The sequence below is a fragment of the Carcharhinus amblyrhynchos genome, chromosome 4 (genome assembly GCF_965287045.1).
Source record: "Carcharhinus amblyrhynchos chromosome 4, sCarAmb.v2.hapA, whole genome shotgun sequence".
In the NCBI taxonomy this organism is placed as follows: domain Eukaryota; kingdom Metazoa; phylum Chordata; class Chondrichthyes; order Carcharhiniformes; family Carcharhinidae; genus Carcharhinus; species Carcharhinus amblyrhynchos.
In genome coordinates this window covers 8,437,108-8,464,928 of record NC_137327.1, presented here as the reverse complement: position 1 = coordinate 8,464,928, position 27,821 = coordinate 8,437,108, and the positions used below count along the sequence as shown (strand labels likewise).

At 46.9% G+C, this 27,821-nt stretch overlaps 1 protein-coding gene across 1 annotated transcript in view; it reads left to right on the top strand.

The window, feature by feature from the left end:
* The window catches only part of adamts18 (ADAM metallopeptidase with thrombospondin type 1 motif, 18), a 250,197-nt gene that overhangs the window by 126,689 nt on the left and 95,687 nt on the right, over window positions 1-27,821 (top strand). The window contains exons 9-10 of the mRNA XM_080188061.1: window positions 12,702-12,839; window positions 19,447-19,600. Of these exons, the coding sequence (XP_080044187.1) occupies window positions 12,702-12,839; window positions 19,447-19,600 (292 nt within the window). The remainder of the gene's footprint in view (window positions 1-12,701; window positions 12,840-19,446; window positions 19,601-27,821) is intronic.

Sequence of the window (27,821 nt, the reverse complement as noted above, 5' to 3'; positions counted from 1 at the left end):
AGATCACAAGGCTGCCTCAGATCACCATGCCAGGGGTAATCTTCAGGTTTGCCAGAGCTAGAAGGAGCAGTCCATTCACAAGACCCACACCCCAGCAGAGAGCGGTGAGATCAACCATTTGCACCCAACCCGAGCCAACCAAAGCTCCAGGACACTTGAGGGATCTTTCTCTGCAGTCTGGCAGCAGCAGATGAACAAATGGCCACTGGATTTACTTCTTTGACTCCCTCCCTTCCCCACTTTGAGGCTTTATTCACCAGGCCAGGGAGTCAATGCCAGCGGGCAGTTCACCATTGGCACTGCCTGAATGAGTGGGGGACCTGAGGATGGGGGAGGGTCTGAGTGCAGAAGGGGCTGAGGTGGGAATCAACTGAGTAGGGCGATGAGATACCTCAAATGGAATGTCACTGTAGACGTAGGCCAGAATTTTATGCTCCATCACCGGTGGATTTTCAAGTGAGGTGGAGGGTGGGCGTGACATTGAAGGAATGAGGTTCCCTCCGAGTTCCCACCTGTCCCTCCACGCTCCATCGGAGGCCCTTAAGCCGCCAATTATTGACCACTGAGAGGCCATTTCCCACCCAGCCTCAAGCTTTAAGCAGGAGGGAGGTTTGAACTCATGGGGAAGAAGGCCGAAAATCAACAGAATTGGATCCCAAGCAAAAGAGGGTGAGGCACTGACTCCAGGTATGAAATGTCAGCAAGGGAGCGAGACCCCAACATCCAAAAAATTCAGGCCTTGGGCTGGGCACTGAGGGGAAGGTCACAGAGGAATGTTGTGCCCCAACCTGTGGAGCGCCCTAAGCATCGCCCCACCCTAGTCACCTTATGACCTGTGTCGACGGAAGACGATACGGAGGATGGAATTGAAAGTTCTGCCTTTTTGGGTTCTGACTCAGTGCCAGGTGGAGTTGTCAGCTGAGAAGGGGAAGGAGTGGAGAGGTGAGAGAGGTTGTTGCGTAAAGTAGGAGCGGTGCTGGAATGGAAAACCTGTTTCTGGCAAAGGGACAGGTTGCAATGGGAAAGTTGATCACATCAGAAGTCATTAATCTGAGAGAAAAAGAGGTTTGGATTCTGACAAATAGAGATCTGGTTCTGGAAGGGATCCAAGGAAGCTGTAGTTTCCTCTTTTCCAGTTATTAAAACTCGCCTCACATGGAGAGAAATTTGAAGATTTTTTCAGAACTAAAATTGTCTGCTGGCCGCAATTATAAACTTCCTGCGGCCCAGTGCTTCAGGGGTGTGTTGTTGGTCACAGGGGAGGTAACGTTCTTCCTGTTCGTTGGAGTGCGCATCGTTCCTATAAATTCTGACCTTTTATTGGGCTGGTTGCCAGGAATCGCACAGCCTTTGAAGAGGAAAAAGGATCTGATGTATTTTGTTCTTGACAATCCTGCCTCCACCCCTCACCTCCAGCTGCTAAACCACCGCTCCCCCCCCGGCCCCCAACTTCCCCACCCACCCCCCCCCCCCCCCCCCAATCCCCACCCCCACCCAGCTGAATGCTTGGCAGGTTTAATTGCAGCAGTGACCTCAGAAGATCACAGGTTGAGGCCCCAGGCTGTGCTGTTAGCTGATACCAGCTGAGAACCTTCCATAACCAGCCGCGAGAAAGAAATAACGACCTCCGGATATCCCAGACTGCTTTACATGACAGGCAGTTAATGCACAGTAAGACCTCACAAACTGCGGTGTGATAATGAGCAGATACCCTTGCTTGATTGATGCTTGCTGAAGGACTGAGATTGACCAGGACGCTGGGGAGAACTCCCTTTCATTCCTTCCACATGGTGTCGCGGGATCTTCCACATCCACACGAGAGGACAGAGGAGGCCTCGGTTTGATGTCTCATTGAAAGGCAGCACCCTTTGGGTGGCACAGTGGTTAGCACTGCTGCCTCCCAGCACTAGGGACCTGAGTTCAATTCCCAGCTTGGGTCACTGGCTGTGTGGAGTTTGCACGTTCTCCCGTGTCTGCATGGGTTTCCTCCGTGTGCTCCTGTTTCCCCCCCCCCACAGTGCGAAAGACATGCTGGTAGGTGCATTGGCCATACTAAATTTGCCCTCAGTGTACCCAAACAGGTGCCGGAGTGTGGCTACGTGGGGACTTTCACAGTAACTTCATTGCAGTGTTAATGTAAGCTTACTTGTGACACTAATAAATAAACTTTAAACTTTAAAATCCTAGCAGTGCAGCACTCCATCAACACTGCATTAAAGTGCCAGCCTAGATGTTGTGCTTAGACCCTGGAATGGGTTTTTGACTTCAGACAAGAATTATACCACCGAACTGGCTTCTGGAATAAAGCAATGAAAGGACAGCCCGAGCTTGTCCTCCTTTAGCTGGTCAGTGATCCTTGATGGTCAGTACGGTTACCATACACGGACAGGACTGGACTGGCCTGTGATCCTTTCCACAGTTGTCAAACCCATTGTCGGGGCTGCTGTATAAGAGAACAATCGTTTGGTGAAGCTGTTGGAGAACTGTCGGAAACTGTGAAATAATTTAGGAGAATATTGGGTGGTGATGGATGAGGAGTCTTGACCAGGTGTGAGAGATGTGAAGCACATTCTAAATTGGAGTGGGGTAGACCATTAAACACCTTGAGGCTCTTTTGTTAAATACGATCTTCTACCTCAGTCCCACTTCCAAGTGACACTGTGATTATTGCTGCTGCCTCATAGCGCCAGGGACCCTGGTTCGATTCCCGGCTTGGGTCACTGTCTGTGCGAAATCTGCACGTTCTCCCCACGTCTGCGTGGGTTTCCTCCAGGTGCTCCGGTTTCCTCCCATGGTCCGAAAGACATGTTGGTTAGGTGATTTGACCTTGCTAAACTCTCCCTCAGTGTACCCGAATAGGCGCTGGGGTGTGGCAACTGGGGGATTTTGCACAGTATCTTCATGGCAGTGTTAATGTTAGCCAACTTGAGACTAAGAAATAAAACTTAAATAAAAATGGTATTTCTATCGGTTTGAGAGAACAATGCTCACTATCTCACTCTCGAATATAATCAGTGATGGAGCTTTCACACCCTCTGGGGTGGACAATTCCAAAGGTTCATGACTCTCTGAGTGTAGAGGTTACTCCTCGCTCTGATCGCGAATAATTGAAACCCTATTATTCTTTTTATTTCTTAATTTTATGGGATGTAGACATCACTGGCTGGGGCAACGTTTATTACCTCCATTTCAGAGGGCACTTGAGAGCCGACCACATTGCTGTGAGTCTGAAGTCACATGGAGACTAGGCAGGGTAAGGACGGCAGATTTCATTTCCTGAAGGATATTAGTGAAACAGTTGGTATTTTCCGACAATCAACAACACGGGTTTCATGGTCTTTTAATTCCAGATTTTTACTGAATTCAAATTTCACCTTCTGCCGTGGTGGGATTCGAAGCGGGGTCCCCCAGAGCATTACCCTGGGTCTCTGGATTCCAGTCTGGTGATGATACCACTGTGCCACTACTTCCCCTACTGGGAGTCTGTCACCGCGTTCTGGTTGTCCGGCCAGGCAAATACCCTCTCTGTGCCTACGCAATGTAAGGAAGGCATGTTTGTTGAGCTATCATCAAAATATCTCCTGGTCACCATGCCACATGTATTGGTGTTTCCAAGATGCTTAGCATGATTCTCTCCCAGACTTTGCCCTCTTGTTGCTCCACGGCTGGTAGAGTGATGTGTGTGGTGGTCATGCTCCCTAGCCAGGTGCGGCTGGTGAAGAAGCCTACCCACAGGAGGGGCAGGTACTACGAAGGAGTGTCAGCTAGAATTTGGGCTCAAGCCTCTGGGAGCAAGCCTGAACCCACAGCTCTCTGGCTCAAGGGTGAGAGTGCTATTCAGTGGATACTTTAGCACTCTGTCTACACTTCCCGCTGCCTCGGAAAAGCAGCCAGCGAAACCATGGGCCCTACATACCCCGGACATACCCTTTCCCAACTTCTTCCATCAGGGAAGAGATACAAAAGTCTGAGGTTGCGTACCAACCGACTCAAGAACAGCTTCTTCCCTGCTGCTAGCATGGGTATAATGGGCCAAATGGCCTCCTCTATTGCGCAATTCTCTGATCGCTTCAGCAGGCCGCAGACACCAGCTCTTGAGAGTTTGCCGGCTCTCTTCGAATGTGGCTTCCAACTTGATGATCCTGTTTAATTGCTGCCAGTTGTGTTGTGTGTGCAAGCTCTCTTCCACATCAGTCGATAAAGCCAGCTGGGCTCTGCATTCACAGCCACTCCCCTGTCTGTGTTTCTCACCCACGGAGCACTGAGCTTTCCCTCGTCCCCCTCCTTGGATCACATGGAAAGCGTTAACTGCTTTGAAATTGTGTTTTTTTTTTGGAACACTTAACGTTCCTCCAGTGGAAATGTTTGTGTGTGAAGTTACTTAGGAACAGACGGGGCCCTAATTCTGACTGACATCCCCACTCTGCTTTGATGAGCCATCCCGTGAAAAGGTCACCGCCTTTATGAGCTGTTGGCAAGATGGCGTTTGCGCACAGCGTGCATGCCAGGAGGTTGCGGGGAGTGGCTTCTGCATGAGCCCTGATTTAATTTACTGCAGGAACATTAGGCAGAACGCCAGCCGAGATATCTGTATTGAATTAAAGTGAAATATAGTGTCCTGGGCAGTGATCCTCAGCTGTACCAGCTTTTCTCCGGGATGTTATTCTTCCAATGTGACCACTTTGATACGATGCCAGACAACTCCCTGATCAAGCAATAGGCTGAAAATACACAGACTCTAAAGCAGGTTCCCAATCAAAAGGCCACCTCGCCTTTTTACAGCGATCGTTCTGATACACTGGGAAAGTGCTTGATTTGATTTGATTTGATTTACTATTGTCACATGTATTAACATACAGTGAAAAGTATTCTTTCTTGTGCACTATACAGACAAAGCATAGAGAAGGAAAGGAGAGAGTGCAGAATGTAGTTGTTACAGTCAAAGCTGGGGTGCAGAGAAAGATCAACTTAATGCAAGGTAAGTCCATTCAAAAGTCTGATGGGAAGAAGCTGTTCTTGAGTCAGTTGGTACGTGGCCTCAGACTTTTGTATCTTTTCCCTGAAGAAAGAAGGTGGAAGAGAGAATGTCCGGGGTGCGTGGGGTCCTTGATTATGCTGGCTGCTTTGCCGAGGCAGCGAGATGTGTAGACAGAGTCAATGGATAGGTGGCTGGTTTGCGTGATGGATTGGGCTACATTCACTACCTTCTGTAGATTCTTGCGGTCTTGGGCAGAGAAGGAACCATACCAAGCTGTAATGCAACCAGAAATAATGCTTTCTATGGTGCATCTGTAAAAGTTGGTGAGAGTTGTAGCTGACATACCAAATTTCCTTAGCCTTCTGAGAAAGCCTTCTTTGGCAGGTTTCTGATCAAACCTTTGTACAGCGATCTTTCTGATACACTGGGAAAGTGTGTTGCCTCTTTGCAAACCCGATGGGATAATGGCATTGACCAGCATCAGTGTGAAGACCTGCAACAACAACTTGCAACTACACAATGGGGGGAATGTTCCTGTCCCGCCCACCAGGGGCTTCGCAGCGAGCAGGGAGGATGGACCATGCAAAGGTCCATTGACCTCCGATGGGATTTTACAGTTTAGGGGAGCGTGGCAGGAATGCTTCATTCAGGAAAATCCCACCCAATGTCTTCAGTCTGCTAAAATGATCCAAGCTGCCTTTGGTGAGTGGCAAAAAAAAATCTGACAAACAGCCAAAGCAGGAAGGAGACATTAGTGATTGAGGTCCATAATTCCTGGTGAAACTCCCATCCAGTTACTCAACTTTCTCTTCAAGATCCCACCCTGCACCCTGAGAAATCATTTTACAGTTTAAAATTCATTTATTAGTGTCACAAGTAGGCTTACATTAACACTGCAATGAAGTTCTGGGAAAATCTCCTAGTCACCACATTCCGGTGCCTGTTTGGATACATGGAGAGAGAACTTAACGTGGCCAATGCACGTCTTTCAGACAATGGGAGGAAATCAAAGCACCTGGAGGAAACCCACTTGGACATGGGGAGAATGTGCAGACTTTGCACAGACAGTGGCCCAAGTTGGGTATTGAACCCGGGTCCCTGGCGTTGTGAGGTAGCAGTGCTAACCATTGTGCCACCCACGTGACAGTTTGCTGTACTCTGGAATTGACCTGACAGTGGTGGAATTCAATTCAATTAGGCCCAAAGAGCCAAGGCAGGAGTGATGAACCCTTCTCTGTGTTGTATCATGAAAAGATTATTGGGCAAAACATACTGACAGTGCACTGCAAGAGTGAAGCCGCAATTTTACCACCTCGCCTGCCCGAGGCTCCTAAGATCCCGCCCGTTTGGAAAAAGATACAAAAGGATGAGTGCACGTACCAACCGACTCAAGAGCAGCTTCTTTCCTTCTGCCATCAGAGTTTTGACTGGACCTGCCATATGTTAAATTGATCTTTCTCTCTACCCTTCCTATGACTGTAACAGTACATTCTGCCCTCTCTCGTTTCCTTCTCTATGAACGGTATGCTTTGTCTGTGTAGCGCACAAGAAACAATACATTTCACTGTGTCCCAATACACATGACAATAATAAATTGAAGTAACTTTGGTGTGACTGTGGAACACCAGATAAACTTTTGAAAGAAGCAGAAGAAAATAGGATGTAATGGGGAAAGGAAGTGCGATGGGAAAATCTCTCTTTGACCCTCCTCCGATGATTGAAAGCATTCCAAAAGTTTGCAAGGTTCATGGACCGGTAAGGTCTTCTCCTTTGTTTCCTTATGATGGGGTTACACTTGCTGAACAATCCTGAGTGTGCTGCTAGCTACACCAGCAGTCAATTTAAGATAACCTGTTAAACTGGCAATGTGACTTAATTATTCTTGTTGCAAAGCTCTATATATTCATGCACAGGGACCCATTCCCTGTTTGTTCAAGCTTTGCACCTTTTCTGTATTATGCAGGAGCTTGGGGAACTTTTTGTTCTCCTCTGCTTTCTCCATGGCAACTCCTTGGCCAATCAGAGTTGACTTGTCAACTTGGGGCAGCATGGTGGGTCAGTGGTTAGCACTGTTGCATCACAGCATCAGGGGCCCGGGTTCAATTCCGGCCTTGGGTCACTGTCTGTGTGGAGTTTGCGCGTTCACCCCGTGTCTGTGTGAGTTTCCTCTGGGGGCTTTGGTTTCCTCCCATGCTGTAAAGATGTGCTGGGTCAGGTGGATTGGCCATGCTAAATTGGCACTTGGTGTCAAGGGGACGAGCAGGGTAAACACGTGGGGTTATGGGAATAGGGGCTGGATGGGATTGTGATCAGTGCAGACTCAATGGGCCGAATGGCCTCCTTCTGCACTGTAGGATTCAATGATTCTATAAGTTGCATGATAAATGTGTGGGGTTATGGGGATAAGGCCTGGGTAAGATGCTTTGTCAAAGATTCGGTGCAGACTTGATGGGCCAAATGGCCTCCTTCTGCACTGTAGGATTCAATCATTCTATAGATTCCATGATAAATGTGTGGGGTTATGGGGATAAAGCCTGGGTAAGATGCTTTGAAAAGTCTGACAACACCAGGTTTTAGTCCAACCTATTTATTTGATAATATACTCACAAGCTTTCGGGTTAGTCCCTTCGTCAGGTGAATGGAGAGTTCTGGCCTCAGACAGAGCATATAAAGCACAGACAGTTTAGAGATTACTGATTAGAATGCAAATCCTTACACCTAACCTGCTGTTCAAGACCTGAAGTGGCTGATAATGTGAGTGGAGGGAGCACTGATCACAGGTTACAGAGATGTGTATTGTCTCCAGACAGGACAGTAAGTGAGGTTTTGCAAACCCAGGCAAGTCACGGGGGTTACAGATAGTGCGACATGAACCCAAGATCCCTGTTGAGACCGTCCTCATGTGTGCGGAACTTGGCTATCAGTCTCTGTTCAGTGACTCTGCGCTGTCGTGTGTCGTGAAGGCCGCCTTGGAGAATGCTTACCCGAAGGTCAGAGGCTGAATGCCCGTGACCACTGAAGTGTTCGCCAACAGGAAGGGAACAGTCTTGCCTGGTGACTGACGAGCGATGTTCATTCATCCGTTGTCGTAGCGTCTGCATGGTCTCCCCAATGTACCATGCTTCGGGACATCCTTTCTTGCAACGTATCAGGTAGACAATGTTGGCCGAGTTGCAAGAGTATTTACCATGTACCTGGTGGATGGTATTCTCACGTGTGATGATGGTATCCATGTCGATGATCCGGCATGTCTTGCAGAGGTTGCTGTGGCAGGGTTGTGTGGTATTGTGGTCACTGTTCTCCTGAAGGCTGGGTAGTTTGCTGCGAACAATGGTCTGTTTGAGGTTGTGTGGTTGTCTGAAAGCAAGAAGTGGGGGTGTGGGGATAGCCCTGGCGAGATGTTCGTCTTCATCAATGATATGTTGAAGACTCCGGAGAAGATGTCGTAGCTTCTCCGCTCCGGGGAAGTACTGGACGACAAAGGGTACTCTGTCCACTGTGTCCCGTGTTTGCCTTCTGAGGAGATCGGTGCGGTTTTTCGCTGTGGCGCATCGGAACTGCCGATCTATGAGTCGAGCACCATACCCTGTTCTTATGAGGGCATCTTTCAGGGTCTGGAGGTGTCTGTCACGATCCTCCTCATCTGAGCAAATCCTGTGTATACGGAGGGCTTGTCCACAGGGAATGGCTTCTTTAACATGTTTAGGGTGGAAACTGGAGAAGTGGAGCATTGTGAGATTGTCTGTGGGCTTGCAGTACAGTGAGGTGCTGAGGTGACCGTCCTTAATGGAGATGCGTGTGTCCAAGAATGCAACTGATTCTGGGGAATAGTCCATGGTGAGTCTGATGGTGGGGTGGAATTTGTTGATATCATCATATAGTTGTTTCAGTGATTGTTCACCATGAGGCCAAAGGAAGAAAATGTCATTGATGTATCTAGCCATTTTCTTCCTTTGGCCTCATGGTGAACAATCACTGAAACAACTATATGATGATATCAACAAATTCCACCCCACCATCAGACTCACCATGGACTATTCCCCAGAATCAGTTGCATTCTTGGACACACGCATCTCCATTAAGGACGGTCACCTCAGCACCTCACTGTACCGCAAGCCCACAGACAATCTCACAATGCTCCACTTCTCCAGTTTCCACCCTAAACATGTTAAAGAAGCCATTCCCTATGGACAAGCCCTCCGTATACACAGGATTTGCTCAGATGAGGAGGATCGTGACAGACACCTCCAGACCCTGAAAGATGCCCTCATAAGAACAGGATATGGGGCTCGACTCATGGATCGGCAGTTCCGATGCGCCACAGCGAAAAACCGCACCGATCTCCTCAGAAGGCAAACATGGGACACAGTGGACAGAGTACCCTTTGTCGTCCAGTACTTCCCTGGAGCGGAGAAGCTACGACATCTTCTCCGGAGTCTTCAACATATCATTGATGAAGACGAACATCTCGCCAGGGCTATCCCCACACCCCCACTTCTTGCTTTCAGACAACCACACAACCTCAAACAGACCATTGTTCGCAGCAAACTACCCAGCCTTCAGGCGAACAGTGACCACAATACCACACAACCCTGCCACAGCAACCTCTGCAAGACATGCCGGATCATCGACATGGATACCATCATCACACGTGAGAATACCATCCACCAGGTACATGGTAAATACTCTTGCAACTTGGCCAACATTGTCTACCTGATACGTTGCAGGAAAGGATGTCCCGAAGCATGGTACATTGGGGAGACCATGCAGACGCTACGACAACGGATGAATGAACATCGCTCGTCAGTCACCAGGCAAGACTGTTCCCTTCCTGTTGGCGAACACTTCAGTGGTCACGGGCATTCAGCCTCTGACCTTCGGGTAAGCATTCTCCAAGGCGGCCTTCACGACACACGACAGCGCAGAGTCACTGAACAGAGACTGATAGCCAAGTTCCGCACACATGAGGACGGTCTCAACAGGGATCTTGGGTTCATGTCGCACTATCTGTAACCCCCGTGACTTGCCTGGGTTTGCAAAACCTCACTTACTGTACTGTCTGGAGACAATACACATCTCTTTAAACTGTGATCAGTGCTCCTTCCACTCACATTATCAGCCACTTCAGGTGTTGAACAGCAGGTTAGGTGTAAGGATTCGCATTCTAATCAGTAATCTCTAAACTGTCTGTGCTTTATATGCTCTGTCTGAGGCCAGAACTCTCCATTCACCTGACGAAGGGACTAACCCGAAAGCTTGTGAGTATATTATCAAATAAATAGGTTGGACTAAAACCTGGTGTTGTCAGACTTTTCACTGTGTTTACGCCAGTCCAACGCCGGCATACCCACATCATAAGATGCTTTGCCAGAGACTCGGTGCAGACTCGATGGACTGAATGGCCTTCTGCACTGTCGGAATCTATGATTCAGTCAGCACCCTTTTCCCCTGTAATATAAATCGTTGGGAATGGTTTGAAATCTGGAATTCTTGCATTTGCAAGATGAAGGGAGTCAGCAACATTCCTCCCTTGTCAGCACAATTCCAGCGCTTTGATTTTGTTGTGTGAGTCGCTGCGAAGCAACAAACCAGCCTTTGTTTGTTCACTGCTGCTTGCTGGCGCTGCCGTGCTTCGGGATCCTAACCTGATACGCAGCGGCGTTACTTTGCCACCTCAGCGGGACTTTCCCTCAGGAGCGACGTTCCGACAGGCTCTTCGGCAGTGAACGAGCTGGCAGGTGCAGTCGCTGCGAGCGAAATTGAGAGGGGGAAAAAAAAAATTCCATTTAAATTTCCTGGCAGCTCGTGTCTATCCAGGGCTGTTCTCCTTGTTTTTATATATTTATTAAAAATATGTATAATAACAAAGATTCGGAACAAGCCTGTTCAGGCTCCAGCCAAGAAGACATCAATGTGTCAAGTCAGCGTTGCCTGTCAAGCGCGCGGTGGTTTAAGCCTGTCAGCTGCTCTGAGGAGAGGGGTGGGTGCGGGGGGGGTGGAATGTAGTGGTGTTGTGTGGGGGGGGGGGGGGGGGGGGGGGGCGGGGAGCCACCACGTTATATATTTATTATCGTCTGGAAATCAAACGGAGGGACGTGAGTGTCACTCAAGCTAAGACGGGTTTCCTGCAGACAATGATGGTTTAATTATGGTGTTTCACCACTGAGCAGAACCTCTGCCGCGCAAAGCAGAGCCAAGCAATTTACTGAAGCCTCCTTCTCCCAAAATAAGATGGCTTTGTCCTCTGGCCGCGATGAAGGACTTGCCGTTTATAAATAAAATTATTGTCGTTGTTGCTACTGTTTCGTGCTGCAGCAACAGAGGTTGATAACTGGCGGGTGTATCCTGCCTGTCACTGAAGTATGAAGCAGGGCTCGACTCGAGAGTGGAAGTTATATGTTGGGAGCAGATGTGTTGTGCTCAGATCTTCACAGCTACAGTTAACACTTCAAACTGCAGCAGTGTGTGAGCAACAGAGCTCCCTCTTTCTCCAGCTCTAAAATTTCCCCCTGGAATTAAAAGTCCACTTATTATTGTCGCAAGTGGGCTTACATGATTTGGGATTGCACTGCGGTTAGCACTGCTGCCTCACAGTGTCAAGAACCCGTGTCCGATTTCCAATTTGGGTTTCCTCTGGGTGCTCTGGTTCCCTCCCATAGTCTGAAAGACGTGCGGGTTAGGTGCATTGGCCATGCTAAATTGCCCCTTAGTGTCAGAGGGACTAGATTAGGTAAATGCATGGGATTACGGGAAAGGGCTGGGTGGGGTGGTGGTCGATGCAGACCCGATGGGCCGAATGGCCTCCTTCTGCACTGTAGGATTCTATGATTCTGTGGTTGAAACTGCAATTAACTCACTGTGAAAATCCTCTAGCCGCCACACTCTGGTGCCTGTTCGGGTACGCTGATGCAGAATTTAGCACGGACGCTGCTCTTAACCAGCACGTCTTTCAGGCTATGGGAGGAAACTGGAACACCCGAAGAAAACCCACACAGGCATGGAGAGAATGTGCAGACTCCCACACCAAGCCTGGGTCAAATCTGGGTCCCTGGCGCTGTTAGGTAGCAGTGCTAACCACTGTGCCACCATGCTACCTGGGCTGGAAGCACAAGGACCTACGGCATAACTTTGAAAGAGAATGAGGGAGTTGTCCCCAGTGCCCTGACCAACATTTACCCCTCAACTAATATCACTAAAACTAGCCATTATCATGTCAGTGTTTGTGGGAGCTTACTGCACACAAATAGGCTGCTGTATTTCCTATGTAACAACAGGGTCCACCCTTCATAAGTATGTAGATGCCTGGGACATGCCTTGAGACATCCTGTCGTGAATGGTGCAGTGGAAAAGCAAGTTCTTTCTTTGTCGGTACCCGAGACATTGAGACAAACTGTGCTATCAACTGAGGAACACCCCAAAGTTCAGACAGTGGCCCCAAAATATGAATATGTACGACCATACCTTTATTAGTAACCCATTTCTGGCACCACTTCTGTCCTAATCCACGAACCTTATAAATATGATTTACATACTGCTGTCACTCACAAACTTCCAAGCCACACTGACTTTGAGCTCACCATAAAGTTAGCAAACTCATTGCAATCAGTGAATAAAGATATTTGATCTGAATTTCAGTTTTCGGATAATTTTTATCCTGTGTCAAAAATTTGTGATGTCCTGATGGATTTATGTTCATATTTGTAATTTTTTTTTTAAATCAAAGTTTTGGCATGGTTCATGACGGGGAGGGGAACCCATGTCGGAAGACTGAGGGGAACATCATGTCGCCAACTTTAGCTGGGAACAATGGAATCTTCTCGTGGTCTGCGTGCAGTAGGCAGTATCTCAACAGGTTCCTCAGGTAGGTTGAAGCCACGATCATTTTCAGCGGATCCGATCTTTAATTTTAATTGCTTTCTGATCTGTTCGGCATTGAGCGCATCGTATTTTTGGTCTCGTGGTTCACTAGGGTTGTGTGCACTATGGAAAAACACAGCAAACACTTGCACACCAAGAACAACATTGGGAAAGTCTGTACAAACTCAACCACATTCAATGGTAAATCGAAAAGTTAACTGAGTTGTAACCTCAGCTTCAATCTGAGAAAAAAACTGGGCCTCTCCAGAGGAGAGGGAGTCAATTTACTGGTCAGCTCAGTGCAAGATGTCAACTAGTTCAGGATACTCAGATCCAGAGACCATTGGTTGCGACAAAAATAGAAAAATGCCGGAAAATCTCAGCAGGTCTGACAGCATCTGTGGACGGAGAATAGAGCCAATATTTCAAGTCTAAATGACTTTTGACCAAAGCTGGTTGAGTCTTAAATTGTACCACAATTCAAAATGAACCAGATTTGAATCATTTTGGAGCAATGTGAACAAATGTGATTTTGGTGCATTCAAAAGAAGCTAGTAGTTGGTGTCACCTGCATTTCAAATATGTAATCCCACAGACAACTTTTTTCTTAACTTATTCATGGGATGTGGGAGTCTTTGAAAGTCAGGATTTGTTGCTCACTTCACATGAGTCAATGCATTGCTGTGGGTCTGGAGTCCAGAGTGGGTAAGGACAGCCAATTTCCTTCTCTACAGGACTTCAGTGAACCAGATGGATTTGCAACATGGTGGCACAATGGATAGCACTGCTGCCTCACAGTGCCAGGGTCATGTGTTCGAACCCTGGCTTGGGTCACTGTCCATGTGGAGTTTGTACGTTCTCCTTGTGCCTGCGTGGACTTCCTCTGAGTGCTTCTGTTTCCTCTCACAGTCCGAAAGACGTGCTGGTTAGGGTGCATTGGCCATGCTAAATTCTCCCTCAGTGTACCCACACAGACGCCAGAATGTGGCGACTAGGGAAATTTCACAGTAACTTCATTGCAGTGTTAATGGGTGGCATGGTGGCACAGTGGTTAAACTTGTTGCCTCACAGCACCAGGGATCTGGGTTTGATTCCCGGCTTGGGTCACTGTCTGTGTGGAGTCCCTGTGTCTGCACGGCTTTTCTCCAGGCCCTCCAGTTTCCTCCCACACTCCAAAGGTGTGCAGGTTTAATGTATTGGCTGTGCTAAATTTTCCCTCAGTGTACCCGAACTGGTGCTGAAGTGTGGCAACAACAGGATTTTCACGGTAACTTCATTGCGCTGTTAATGTAAGCCTAGTTGTGACACTCACAAATAAAGTTAAACTTGTGCACCAACCAATGATAGTTTTTTGTGGCACTATTTCTGAGTCGAGCTTTCAATCCCAGATTTTTGATTTAATTAATTGAATTCATCAATTAATTGAATTTAAATTTCACCAGCCACCATGGGTGGGATATGAACTCAGGTCCCTGGAGCATTTGCCTGAGCCCTGGGGTTACAAGTTTATTGATGTTGCTACGATATCACCACCTCACCTGGATGGTTTAGTGACTGTGCTGTCTTTTCCAGATTCATGTCAGCATGTAGAAGTTGCTGGTTTGCCTCTGTTGCTTTGACCCATGAGTAGATAATTCAGTCCCTCAAGCTGTTCCCTCATTATGTTAACCTACACTTGTCATTCACCCCAGCTTCATCCACCCGTTTTGGTTCCATTCCCTTTAATCCCTCAACTCAACAAAAGTCCACTAATCTCACTTTTGAAGTTTTCAATTGAACTCCAGCCTCAAAAGCTGTCTACCTACCTTGCCAACTCACCTAGTATCTACCATTGGCATATCTCAAGACCCATGTTGAGACTAAACAAAATAAACTTCAGAGTTTTTTGCAGACATTATTTCGTCATTCATGACGTCTCACTTACTCGATTCTTTTCCCCATCAGTTACATTATCCCTTATAGTAAGAAACATTTAATTCAATTACACAATCCCTTGATTAAACAAGCATTGAAATGCATAGCTTCATTTCAAAGAGTCCAGAACCCCTTGGAACTGTAAATCAAACTGTGAAATGGCAGGCACCCTGCTGTGATAATGGACAGTTGTAAAATCAGTCATGCAGCACTCATCCAGTTATTGTAGTCCTAAAGTTTATGTTAACATTCAGAATAAAATAGCAAGCAATCTTTCCAGAAGGTCTTTCAAAGAGTTAAAGGGTGGAAGTTTTAAAGACCTTGACGGCTCCCTTTGACCATTCATTTTGACACTTTCGATAATTGTTTTTGATGGTTGTAATCATCTTCAAAGTTCCAGGGTTTATTCACTTTTTATGAACATTCATGCCTACTTTCAGAAATCTCAAAGACCTGATCTTCCTCAAAGGGCACATGACCATCCCCAAAGAGCATCTCACCTCCCCCAATAATGTCTTGGGACACTATCCTAAAAGGTGCCTTACTTTTGCAAAAAGATACCCTGGTTACCCAAACAAGTCCACAATGTTCAGACCTGCTCCTATCAGGGCTAATCCATACACATTGGGCAGGATTTTCCAGCCCTTCGTGCTGACGGGATCTTCCAGTCCTGCCAAAATCGACTTCCTGCAGTGGGATGGTTGGTGGCAGGGTGGGTGGTGTGCCAAGCAAAATGTCGCAGGCTTTGTCTGGAGCAGAAGATCCTACCTGTGACCAGTGAGTCACTGCATCTGCTACAGGGAAACCCTTCGTCAGGCAGAGGGAGGGAAATCCAGACCATTGGGTTTCAGACACTTCTTCCACTAAAATCACACTTCAGCACAGGCTGCTCTTGATCTAAAATCCCCTACAGTGCAGAAGGAGGCACAAAATCCCAATCAGACCCTATCCTCGTAACCATATCTCTTTGCCCTGCTAATCCCCCTAATTTACATATCTTGGGGCACTAAGAGACAATTTGGGAGGCATGTGAATGGCATGGCAGCACAATGGTTAACACTGCTTCCTCACAGGGCCAGGGACCCAGGTTTGATTCCGAGCTTGGCTCTCTGTGCAGAATTTGCATGCTTTCCCCATCTCTGCATAGGTTTCCGCTGAGTGCTCCATTTTCCTCCCATAGTCCAAAAGATGTGTGGGTTACGTGGATTGGCCATCCTAAATTGCTCCTTAGTATCAGGGGGATTAGCAAGGCTAAATGCACAGGGTTATGGGGATAAGGCCTGGGTAGGATTGTGATCATTGCAGACTGAATGACCTCCTTCTGCACTGTGAGATTCTACGATTCTATGAATTTAGCTTGGCAAATCCACCTAACCTGCACATCTTTGGACTGTGGGAAGAAACTGGAACACCCGGAGGAAACCCACCCAGGCGTGGGGGGAACATGCAAACTCCACTTGGACAGTGGCTCAAATTGGGAATCGAATCCGGATTCCTGGCGCTGTGAGACAGCAGTGCTAACCACTGTGCCACCGTGTCACCCCGATCTCAATGGACAGCTGCCTCTGCAAAATACCCATGTGGGAAAAGTGACTACACCCCTACCCCCACTGCCCGAAAATAGGTGTTGGGTTAGGGGGTGGGCCTTCTGATTTTGGGGCTGCTCTGCCATCTTTGCACCAATGGAGAAAGTCCAGGCTTTAGAGAGTAAGTATTTGGAGAGACCCAGAGAAATCCAAACAACAACATGGTGTTGACCGTGGACAGGAAGAATGAAGTGAGCTTTTTCTACAACTTGCAGGCGGCTGAAGCAGAATTCAGAGCTGAATTTCATTTACAAAGAAAACATTTCCAGCAGCTCACACCACTTGCGCAGTCCACTGGGTAAAATCCTCTGTCTAGCTTTTAGATTTATTCACTCCTGAATGACATGTGTTTATCGGGTCATTTCAGAAGTCATGGGTGACAGACCCTTGGAGAGCCGGAGATACATTTGGACAAAGTCAGGGCAGGTCATAGCTCTCCCAACATAACAAACTCGGGGCCAAGAACACATTGGAAAGGCGTTGAGGCTGTTTGTCTTGGCTGGAGAATCTGGATCCAGGGATCATAGTCTCAGGATAAAGCCACTTAGGGATTGGGATGAGGAGACATTCTTTCACTCAGAGGGTTGTGAGCCTTTGGAATTCTCGACCACAGAGAGTGGATGTTCAGTTATTGATTAAGGTTGATAGATATTAAGATACTAAGGGATAAGGGGATGTGATAGGGTTCGGATTAGGGTTAGGTCAGAGACTTTGCTGAATGGCTGAGGAGGTCCGAGATTCTATCTAGCCCACTCTTGTTATTTTAATAACCTTATGAAAATCTCACATTCTTCTACAGAGTTTGAGAAACAGGAATCACATATCTTCATTCAATTCAATTTTCTTATTGAAAGGAGTCTTACTTCCTCCCCATATATTTGCAGAGTTTGCACGTTCTCCCTGTGTCTGCATGGGTTTCCTCCGGGTGCTCCCCATAATCCAAAGATGTGCAGGTTAGATTGATTGGCCATGCAAAATTAACCCTAGTCTCAGAGGGAGAATATGAAGGATTGCGGGAATACGGTGTGGGTGGGATTGTGCAGACTCGATGGACTGAATGGCCTCCTTCTGCACTGTCGGGATTCTATAATTTCTCTCCAATTGTTCTACCTCCCACTGCCTCCCCCCTTCTCCAATCTCTGACTCTTGCTGTGCCATGTTCAGTAGTAACTGCACTTCCTGTTCAAGCCTTGAGAGGGTCTTCTGTCATGGCATCATTACAGCTCACTCTTTGCCAGTCTGAGTGAATTCACACGTGCTGCCCTGAACACATCACAGATACAGCATGAGAGCATCAAATGCCGTTGCGGGCAATGTGCGCAATCCTAGGACAGTGATCAGAAGAAGGGATCTTGCACCGCATTTCCCACTATCCTGAGATCAGTGGGAATTCACGAACCACGAGTGTCAAGTAATCCAGGACAGACTGGGGACCGAACATGGAATATCCTGTGTATATACTTGGGAAAATAGTTGTCTATATTGCAATAAAAGTTTTCAAGTTTATTTATTACTGTCACAGGTAGGCTTACATTAATATTGCAATGGAGTTACTGTGAAAACCCCCCAGTCGTCACACTCCGGCACCTGTTCGGGTACACTGAGAGGAAATTTAGCACGGCCAATACGCCTAACCACCATATCTTTTGGATTGTGGGAGGAAACCAGAGCACCCAGAGGAAACCCACACAGACATGGGGAGAATATGCAAACTCCGCAGATCGTGACCTAAGCCGGGAATTGAACCTGGGCTATGAGGCAGCAGTGCTAACCACAGTAAACATAGTCATAAATCACCTCCCACCCAATGCCCCAATCTCGAGGAAAGATTTTCCTTGAATTTCATGAACAAAGCTAGATTTAGTAGTGAGCCAGGGGAATTATATACTGACCCATTGGGAAAAGATCCGGCCTTTTCACAACATCAGATCAACATCTGCAACCCTTTCCATGCTTGTATCTCAGTCACCAAATACAGTGACACACCTCTTCATCAAACTAACATTATAGTGCTGGACACTGTTCCAGCATCTCCTCACTTGTCTCCAAGTGAAGAAGAAGTTGCTGAGAAGTTGAGTATAGCGGTAGGAATGTTTTACTGCAATTGGTCAGTGCATTGGTGAGGCCATACCTGGAATATTGTGTACAGTTTTGGTGTCCTTATCTGAGAAAGGATGTCCTTGCGATAGAGGGAGTACAGTGAAGGTTTTCCAGGCTGATTCCTGGGATGGCAGGTCTGTCACATGAGCAGAGACTAAGTCGGCTAGGATTATTTTCACTGGAGTTTCGAATACTGAAAGGGGATCTCATAGAAATTTATAAAATGCTAACAAGATTAGGCAGAGTAGATTCAGAAAGAATTCCTGATTGTGAGGGAGTCCCGAACTAGGAGTCATAGTTTGAGGATTTCAGAACCGTTTTAGAACAGAGGTGAAGAAAAATTTCTTCAGCCAGAGGGTGACGAATGTATGGAATTTACTGCCACAGAATATAGTTGAGGTCAAAAAGATTTGTGATTTCCAGAAGAAATTTGATATAGCTCCTGGAGCAAAAGGGGTCAAGTGATTTGGGGGCGGGGGGGGGGGGGGGGGGTGGGGGGGAGGGTGGTGGGAGGGCGTGGGGGAAGAGAGGGATCAGGATATTGAATTCGATGATCAGCCATGATCAGAATGAATGGCGGAGCAGGCTCGAAGGGGCGAATGGCCGACTCCTGCTTCTCATTTCTATGTTTTTATGTTTGTCCAAACACTTACTTTCATAAAGGGGGGGCGCCTCTATTCTTTCCAGATTGAACCTAAGAGATGAAAGAATGCGAGTTATAACATGACAGAGGAATCACTTAGCTGTAGATTAGAGGATGATACAACATTCTGGGCCGTGAAGATGACAGTAAAAAGCTTGCCAACAAAATGTCATCACTCCCAATGCAATCTACAATGCTGTGTTTACCAAGTAACAGAAAAATTGGTTGTAACATCCTCTGGGCTTGTTGTTTTTTGACTTCTTTTGGTTTTGTCTTCTCTCTGTCACCCTCGGCCGTTCTTAGATTTGTTTATTCCTTGACCTAACACTTTTTTTTTAACGTGTCTGAAATGTGTGTTTTGTTCACAGTACAGCTCAGGCCTCTTGTCTGGTTGATGAACCAAAGCAATTGCATGAGTACCAGTATCCAGCCAGGCTGCCAGGGCAGCTTTATGATGCTGACACACAATGCAAGTGGCAGTTTGGCACGAGAGCCAAGTTGTGCTCCCTCGACTTTGTGAAGGTACATTCCTGTTTGTCTTATTTCTTTTCAACCATTCCTTTGTTTTAACAGTACTTTTTCTGTGGGGGGCAGGGGTGGTAGTGGGGAGGGTCGGGGGAAGGGGGGGATGGTTGGGCTAAGGGTGTGTGAAGCATTGCTGAACATAGGTAGCTTTGGGGATGTGGGATTGCGGCCGGTGCAGACTCGATGGGCCGAGTGGCCTCCTACCACACTGTACAATTCTATGATTCTTTGTCATTCAAAATAATAGGGAAGTCGGAGCAGGAGTAGCCCTTTGAGCTCGTCTGGCCATTCAGTTGGATTGTGACTGTTCTGTACCTCAATCCATCTGCCCGCACCTTGGCCTCATAACATTTATTAATCTTACCAAGCAACAGTCTTATCAATCTCTGTTTGAAAATGCTCAATTGATCCCCTAGCCTCAACACTGGGTGCTGAAGATGACTAAAAAGCGAAGGAATGAGGGACGTGCCAAGAAGGGCTCGTCCAGCCCATTTAATGCACAAACCGTACCTGTTGTGTCCCCAAAGACAAAGCCATTCAGAAATTTGTCATCCGCAGTGGTGTGGAGGCTGCTCCAGTTTGAGATATTTCGGAGGCCAGTGTTTCTGATGCTTAGGTGTTGCCCAAGCTGTGTGTGAAATTGCATTACTGTATCAGCTGTGTTACCCACAGCAAAGTGGTAAGAAATCATTCACAAGAGGCAAGAAAAGACCAAACTCAGCCTCTTAACATTTGAGATCAGACACCAACAATTCCTCAAAAACCTTTTTTTAAATTTGATTTATTATTGTCCCATGTATTAGTAGACAATGAACAGCATTGTTTCTTGCACACTGTACAGACAAAGCACACCGTTCATGGAGAAGGAAAGGGGAGAGCGCAGAATGTAGTGTTACGTAGCTAGGGTGCAGAGAAAGATCAACATAGTGCAAAGCAGGTCCATTCAAAAGTCTGACAGCATCAGGGAAGAAGTTGTTCTTGAGCCGGTTATTACATGAACTGAGACTTTTGTATCTTTTTTCCCGACGGAAGAAGGTGGACGAGTTGTATCTTTTTCCTTTTTCTTTTTGGGAGAAGGTGGAAGAAAGAATGTCTGGTTCTTAATTATGCTGGCTGCTTTTCCGAGGCAGTAGGAAGTGTCGGCTGGTTTGTGTGATGGATTGGGCCACGTTCACGACCCTTTTGTAGTTTATTGTGGTCTCGGGCAGAGCAGGAGCCATACCAAGCTATGATACAACCAGAAAGAATGCTTTCTATGGTGCATCTGTAAGCGTTGATGAGAGTCATAGTGGATGTAAACATGTATGTATTTGAATCCAAAATTTGGTTTAAAAGAGTAAAAGTGATGAATCAATAAAAAAAAACAGCTTTTAGTAGGAGAGAGTTCCAAATAACGATTACCCTTCTTTGGAAGAATTGCTTCCTGACAGCACCCCTGTATGGCCTCACTCTAATTTTAAAGTGATATATCTTGTTCTGGACTATTTCCATGAGAAGAAATAGTTTCTCTTTCATCCAATATACCAAAGCCCTTAATTATCTTAAACACCTCAATTAGATCATTGCTTAATCTTTTATATACATGTGATGAATGATAATAACAATAATAAGATGATTCTTTCACTTGTACAGCATCCATCTAAGCTTTTATCTTTCCTTTCAAAATTGGAATTAACTGTGAGTGCCTTGTACTGCAAGAAAATTATTGCTTGTGCTTTTCGTGGCAGCAGTTTGAGGTGAAGAAGTTTTAAATAAAGCATATTGTAACAGATTAAAACCTATGAAGCTAGACAGGAAAAGATCAGTTGCTCCATCAAGTTGGTGTTACACTCACGGTGGCTGGAGCATTGTGCCTCATTATTCCCTTAATGTCTGTCAACTCCTGGGGGAGGCAATAATACACTAAGGAAAAGAACCCAAGATCAATAGGAGGAGAGTTTCTCTCTGATACACTCAGGTGATCAAAATCATTGCAGGAGGTCGCATTATAAGTTGTGCAAATATCTTCAATTGGATGTAATATCTGTTCTAAGTTTATTAGTATCACAAGTAAGCTTGCATTAACACTGCAATGAAGTTACTGAAAATCCCCTAGTCCGACACTTGTTTGGGTACACTGAGGGAAAATTTAGCATGACCGATGCCCCGAACCAGCATATCTTTCGTACTGTGGGAGGAAACTGGAGCACTTGGAGGAAACCCATGCAGACACGGGGAGAACGTGCAGACTCTGCACAGACGGCGATCCATTCTGGGACTTGAACCTGGATCTCTGGCGCTGTGAGGCAGCAGTGCTAACCACTGTGCCACCGTGCCGTCAGAAATCAGCCCAACCCCCATTTTTGCAGAGGATCATCACACACTTAGCAAGTTGTCAAAGCCTTAATGTTTTGCTTCGTTGTGAATGTCTGCTTGTTATAACAGCACATTATTGCCAACATGCCGAATAAGGACACTGACAACATGGGTAGATGTGCTCACTCAGGCAATTGAATGACCAAGCCACATGTCAGAAGCTTGATAAATTCAGGATGTCCTGTCCCCTCCATTTCGATTGTGATAGTTGAACAGGATTGGTCAAATGTCAGTTGTGATTCTCTGGCTGGATTATATGGTGCAGTGATCACTTTATATTCCTGTCGAACTGTATGGTCCAGGGATACACCAGACACAGTCTTTTGGTGAGTTGGCTAACCTCATATAATCATGTAATCCCTACAGTGCAGAAGGAGGCCATTTGGCCCATCAAGTCTGCACTGACCACTATCTCACCCAAGCCCTATTCCTGTAATCCCAAATATTTCCCTTGCTAATCCCCCTGACACAAAGGGGCAATTTAGCATGGGCCAATCAACCTAACACGTGCATTTTTGAACGGTGGGAGGAAACTGGAGCATCCAGAGGAAACCCACGCAGACACAGGGAGAATGTGCAAACTCCACACAGTGACCCGAGGCCGGAGTTGAACCTGGGTCCCTGGCACAGTGAGGCAGCAGTGCTAACCACTATGCACCTCATCTGGAGTATTGCCAAAGTGCTATGGTTAGCTGCAGAGAATCTGGGTTAGAGAAACGGAAATAACCTGTTGGAGATGAGTGCGCATGTGGATTTGCCGCAGTGAGATGTTGACACTCACTGTTGAGATTCGCTGGTGGCAAATGCCCAGTCAAGGGGACATTACTGACATCATTGGAATCATAATCTGTCAAGCAGTCAACACGTTGTAGGGGTTGGCAGACTGAGGTGGTTAAGAAAATTAGTGAGAAGGAAAATGTGTTCTGGGCAGGAAGGGAGAGCTATGTGAAATGAACCCTGTTGGGTGACATTGAGTTAATGAACAACTTTCCCTAACTGAACCCAAACTTCATTTCTCCATTAAGGCAAATATTGTCAAACTATATTAGACTTAATGAGGGCAAAATAAGAGCGTAACGAAGTACTCATCAAGGAAACATCATTCACACCATTGAACTCACTCTCCAATGGACAACATACACTCTGCGGCCTGCTTTCAAAGCATCACAGAATCCCTACACTTCAGGGGGAGGCCATTTGCCCCATCGGACCTGCAGTAACAACAATCCCATCCAGGCCCCATCCCTGCAACCCAAAGTATTTAAAACGCCCCCCCCCCCGACACTATGAGGGGCAATTTAGCAATGGCCAATCCATCTAACCCTGCACATCTTTGGACTGTCGGAGAAAACCAGAACACCCGGAAGAAATCCGTTGCAGACACAGGGAGGATGTGCAAACTCTGCGCGGACAGTGACCCAAGGTCGGAATTGAACCCAGTTCCCTGGCGCTGTGAGGCAGCATTGCTAACCACTGTGCCACCGTGCTGCACTCCTTGCCCTGGATGTAGTGGATTGCTTGGACACCCCACCACAGAGGAAATGAAAAGATGTTGTTTTATACAAGGCCTCTCGCAACAGAGAGACCGGAGGAGCGTGATCGACCAATGAGATCCTTTAGAAAAGTAGCCACTGGTGCAATGAAGTAAATCTACTTCTGGTCTTTGGAAAGCTCGCTGAGTGAATTTCCTGAGTGTTGTTTCACAGGAATGGAGGCGATGGGCAGTGCATGGGGAGGGCTGGGTGTAAGAGCAAGCGTCAGGTCAAAGTCTCACCCTCTCACTGCTCCATTACGTTGTCCTGAGTGGGATTCAAACCCACCTGGCTGAGGCACACACTGCACCAAGCTGACACTGTTAGAATCACAACACCAGGTTAAAGTCCAACAAGTTTATTTGGTAGCATGAGCTTTCGGAGCACCGCTCCTTCATCAGGTGAGTGGAGAGGTAGGCCTCACAACTAACAGATAATGCATTCCAACCATTATCTTGTAATTGTGTTTTTGTCTGTGTATGCTGTGTTTGTGAACCCACCTCTCCACTCACTTGATGAAGGGGCAGCACTCCGAAAGCTTGTGCTACCAAATAAACCTGTTGGACTTTGACCTGGTGTTGTGAGACTTCTTACTGTGCCCACCCCAATCCAACACCGGCAACCCCACATCAGGTTAAAGTCCAACAGGTTTATTTGGTATCACGAGTTTTTGGAGCGCTGCCCACTCACTTGATGAAGGAGCAGAGCTTCGGAGGCTCGTGATACCAAAATAAACCTGTTGGACTTTAACCTGGTGTTGTGAGACTTCTTACTGTGCCCACCCCAGTCCAACGCTGGCATTTCCACATCACTGTTAGAATCTGCCTTGACCTCAGTAAGTGTGGTGACGGTGCAGGACACGGCTCTCAGGAATCCTTTGCGTTTCCATTCAAGGCAGTTACGGTGCGTGGGAACCTCGTCTCGCCCAGAGCCAAGCTGGAAGTGCAAAGTCAGCCTCTTTTTCTTTCCTTGTTGCTTTTAACAGACTTCTTCAGGCAGTTCACACAGCTGATTAGGTTCCAGCAATGTCATATGACCACACTAAGTTTAATGAGCAGTGCAAGCATATGGGTTTCATGGTGTGAATTGAATGGATTTTTTTTTGAGCACTGATTGCCCAGTGCGATAGGCTTTGAAAGAATGACTTTTCAAACTGTGCCATTGTTGCCAGTTTTAATGAGGAACGCTGTCAGATGTGGCGCAGTGCCAGCTCCTGGTTTGGATCTAAACCGCGGGGTTTATTAAAGCATCGCTATGTCCAAAGGCTGTGAACAGATTAATTTTCCCTTCTGCAATAAGAGCGTTAGGTTTGTAAATGCGAAGGAAAGATATTACCAGCCCCTTTTTGACTGAAGGAGAGGAAACAAAGAATTTGCTTGTACTTTGATAGCAACTTGTTAACCAAAGTGCTTCACAGCCAATGAAGTGTTTTTAGAAGTGTAGTCACTACTGTAACATCTGCAAACATCGCTGCCAGTTTGGACACAGTAAGATCCCACCATGGGATGACCAGAATGTCTGTTCTGGTGCTGCGGATCAGATAAGTATTAGCCAGGCCAGATAGAAGTCCTCCTCTGTTCTTCAACTCAGTGCGGTAGCACTGCATAGAACCACAGAAAAGTTACAGCACAGAAGGAGTACCTTCAGCCCATGCCAACCTGAGGACATCCAGGTGCCCGATCTAATCCCACCTTCATGCATCCAGCCCATTGCCCTGTAGCGTACAGCACTTAAGATGCAGATCCAGGAACATATTAAAAGAGTTTAGGGTTTCTGCCTCTACCACCAACTCAGACAGTGAATTCCAGACACCCTCTGTGTAATTGTCTCCTCCTCATGTTCCTTCTACACTTACTGCCACTTATCTTGAATCTATTTTGTTTATTAGCATCATGAGTAGACTTACATTAGCACTGCAATGAAGTTACTGTGAAAATCCTCTCGCCGCCACATTCTGGCGCCTTTTCGGGTACACCGAGGGAGAGTTTAGCATGGTCGGACTGTGGGAGGAAACCGGAGCACTCTGAGGAAACCCACGCAGATACAGGGAGAACATGCAGGCTCCGCACAGACAATGACCCCAGCCGGGAATCGAGCTCAGGTCCAAGGCACTTTGAGGCAGCAGTGCTAAGCGCTGTGTCTCCCTGCTGCCCTAGTCAATGTCCCCTGATTATAGAATTCTCTGTCAGGGGAAACAGTTTTATCCTGTCCACTCCATCTCTACTCCTCATAATTTTGTACACCTCGATCAAGTCACCCGTCAACTTTCTTTGTTCCATTTTGTTCCAAGGCAAATAATCCCAACCTATCCAATCTCTGCTCATAACTACAATTTCTGGCAACATTCTTGTGCTATATGAATAAAAATCTTTATTTTTGCTTGTTTTGGAAAAGCATGCAGGGACAAGTAAGTTCATTGGCAGCAAGTGTTGGGTTAATACAGAATATAGGTTGTGACTTGAGATGATTACAAGGATGTTGCCTGGATTGGGGAGCATGCATTATGAGGATAGGTTGAGGGAGCTCAGTCTTTTCTCCTTGGAGAGATGAAGGATGAGGGGTGACCTGATAGAGGTGTATAAGGTGTTGAGAGGTATTGATCGAATGGATAGTCAGAGGCTTTTTCCCAGGGCTGAAAAGAGGACACAGGTTTAGGGTGCTGGGAAGTAGTTACAGAGGAGATGTCAGGGATAAGATTTTCACTCAGAGAGTGGTGGGTGCGTGGAATGGGCTGCCGGCAGTGGTGGTGGAGGCGGATTCAATCGGGTCTTTTAAGAGACTTTTAGATAAGTACATGGAGCTTAGTAAGATAGAGGGTTACAGGTAAGCCTAGTAATTTCTAAGGTAGGGACGTGTTCGGCACAACTTTGTGGGCCGAAGGGCTTGTATTGTGCTGTAGTTCTTCTATATTTCTATTACAATAGCGTAATTTGGAAACATTCCCCAAGCCCTCCGCCTCCTATTGTAGCTGTTTTGACTGTACTCCTTCCAATCACTTGCTCTTTTGTAATGTATGTATATTTATAAGGAAAGTGGTATTGTATTTATTCATTCATGGGTCTTGGGTGTCGCTGGCTGGCCGTAAGAACATAAGAACATAAGAAATAGGAGCAGGAGTAGACCATCTAGCCCTTCGAGCCTGCCCCGCCATTCAATAAGATCATGGCTGATCTGTCGCTGCTCAGTTCCACATTCCCGCCCTCTCCCCATAACCCTTAATCCCCTCGCTTATCAAAAACCCATCAACCCGCGTCTTAAAAATATTTAGCGAGGCAGCCTCCACCACTTCAACGGGCTGAGAATTCCAGAGATTCACCACCCTTTGAGTGAAGAAGTTCCTCCTCAACTCCGTTCTAAACCGCCCCCCTTTTATCTTGAGGCTGTGCCCCCTCGTCCTACTGTCTTTTTTGAGCGGGAAGAGTCTCTCCACCTCTATCCTATCCATCCCATTCATCATCTTATACATCTCAATGAGATCTCCCCTCATTCTTCTAAACTCTAATGAGTACAAGCCCAGTTTATTCAGCCTCTCCTCATAGCTCAACCCCCTCAACTCCGGTATCAGCCTAGTAAACCTCCTCTGCACTCCCTCCAAGGTCAAAATATCTTTGCGCAGGTGCGGCGCCCAAAACTGCACACAGTACTCCAGCTGCGGCCTCACCAGTGCCCTATACAGCCGCAGCAAGACCTCCCTACTTTTATATTCAATCCCCTTCGCTATGAAGGCCAGCATCCCATTCGCTTTCCTGACCACCTGCTGCACCTGCAAGCTGGGTTTTTGCGACTCATGCACAAGGACCCCGAGGTCCCTCTGCACCGTCGCCTGCTGCAGTTTTTCGCCCCGTAAGTGATAGTCCTTCCTACCATTCTTCCTACCAAAGTGGACCACCTCACACTTGCCAACATTAAATTCCATTTGCCATTTCCTATGCCCACCCCTAGTTGCCCTTGGAGGGCAGCTGAAAGTCAACCACGTTGCTGTGGCTCTGGAGTCACATGTAGGTCGGACCAGGGAAGGATGGTAAATTTCCTTCCCCAAAGGACATTAGTGAACCAGATGGGTTTTCCCAACAATTGACAACAGTTTGATGGTCATCAGTAGATTCTTAATTCCAGACGTTTCTTATTGAATTCAAATTCCACCATCTGCCCTGGCCTAATGGTATTATCGTGAAACAATTAATCAGAAACTCAGCTAATGTTCTGGGGGCACGCGTTCGAATTCCACCATGGCAGCTAGTCAATAAATGCTGGCCAGCCAATGACGCCCATGCCCCACAAATGAATAAGGATTCGAACCCGGGTCCCCAGAACATTAGCTGAGTTTCTGG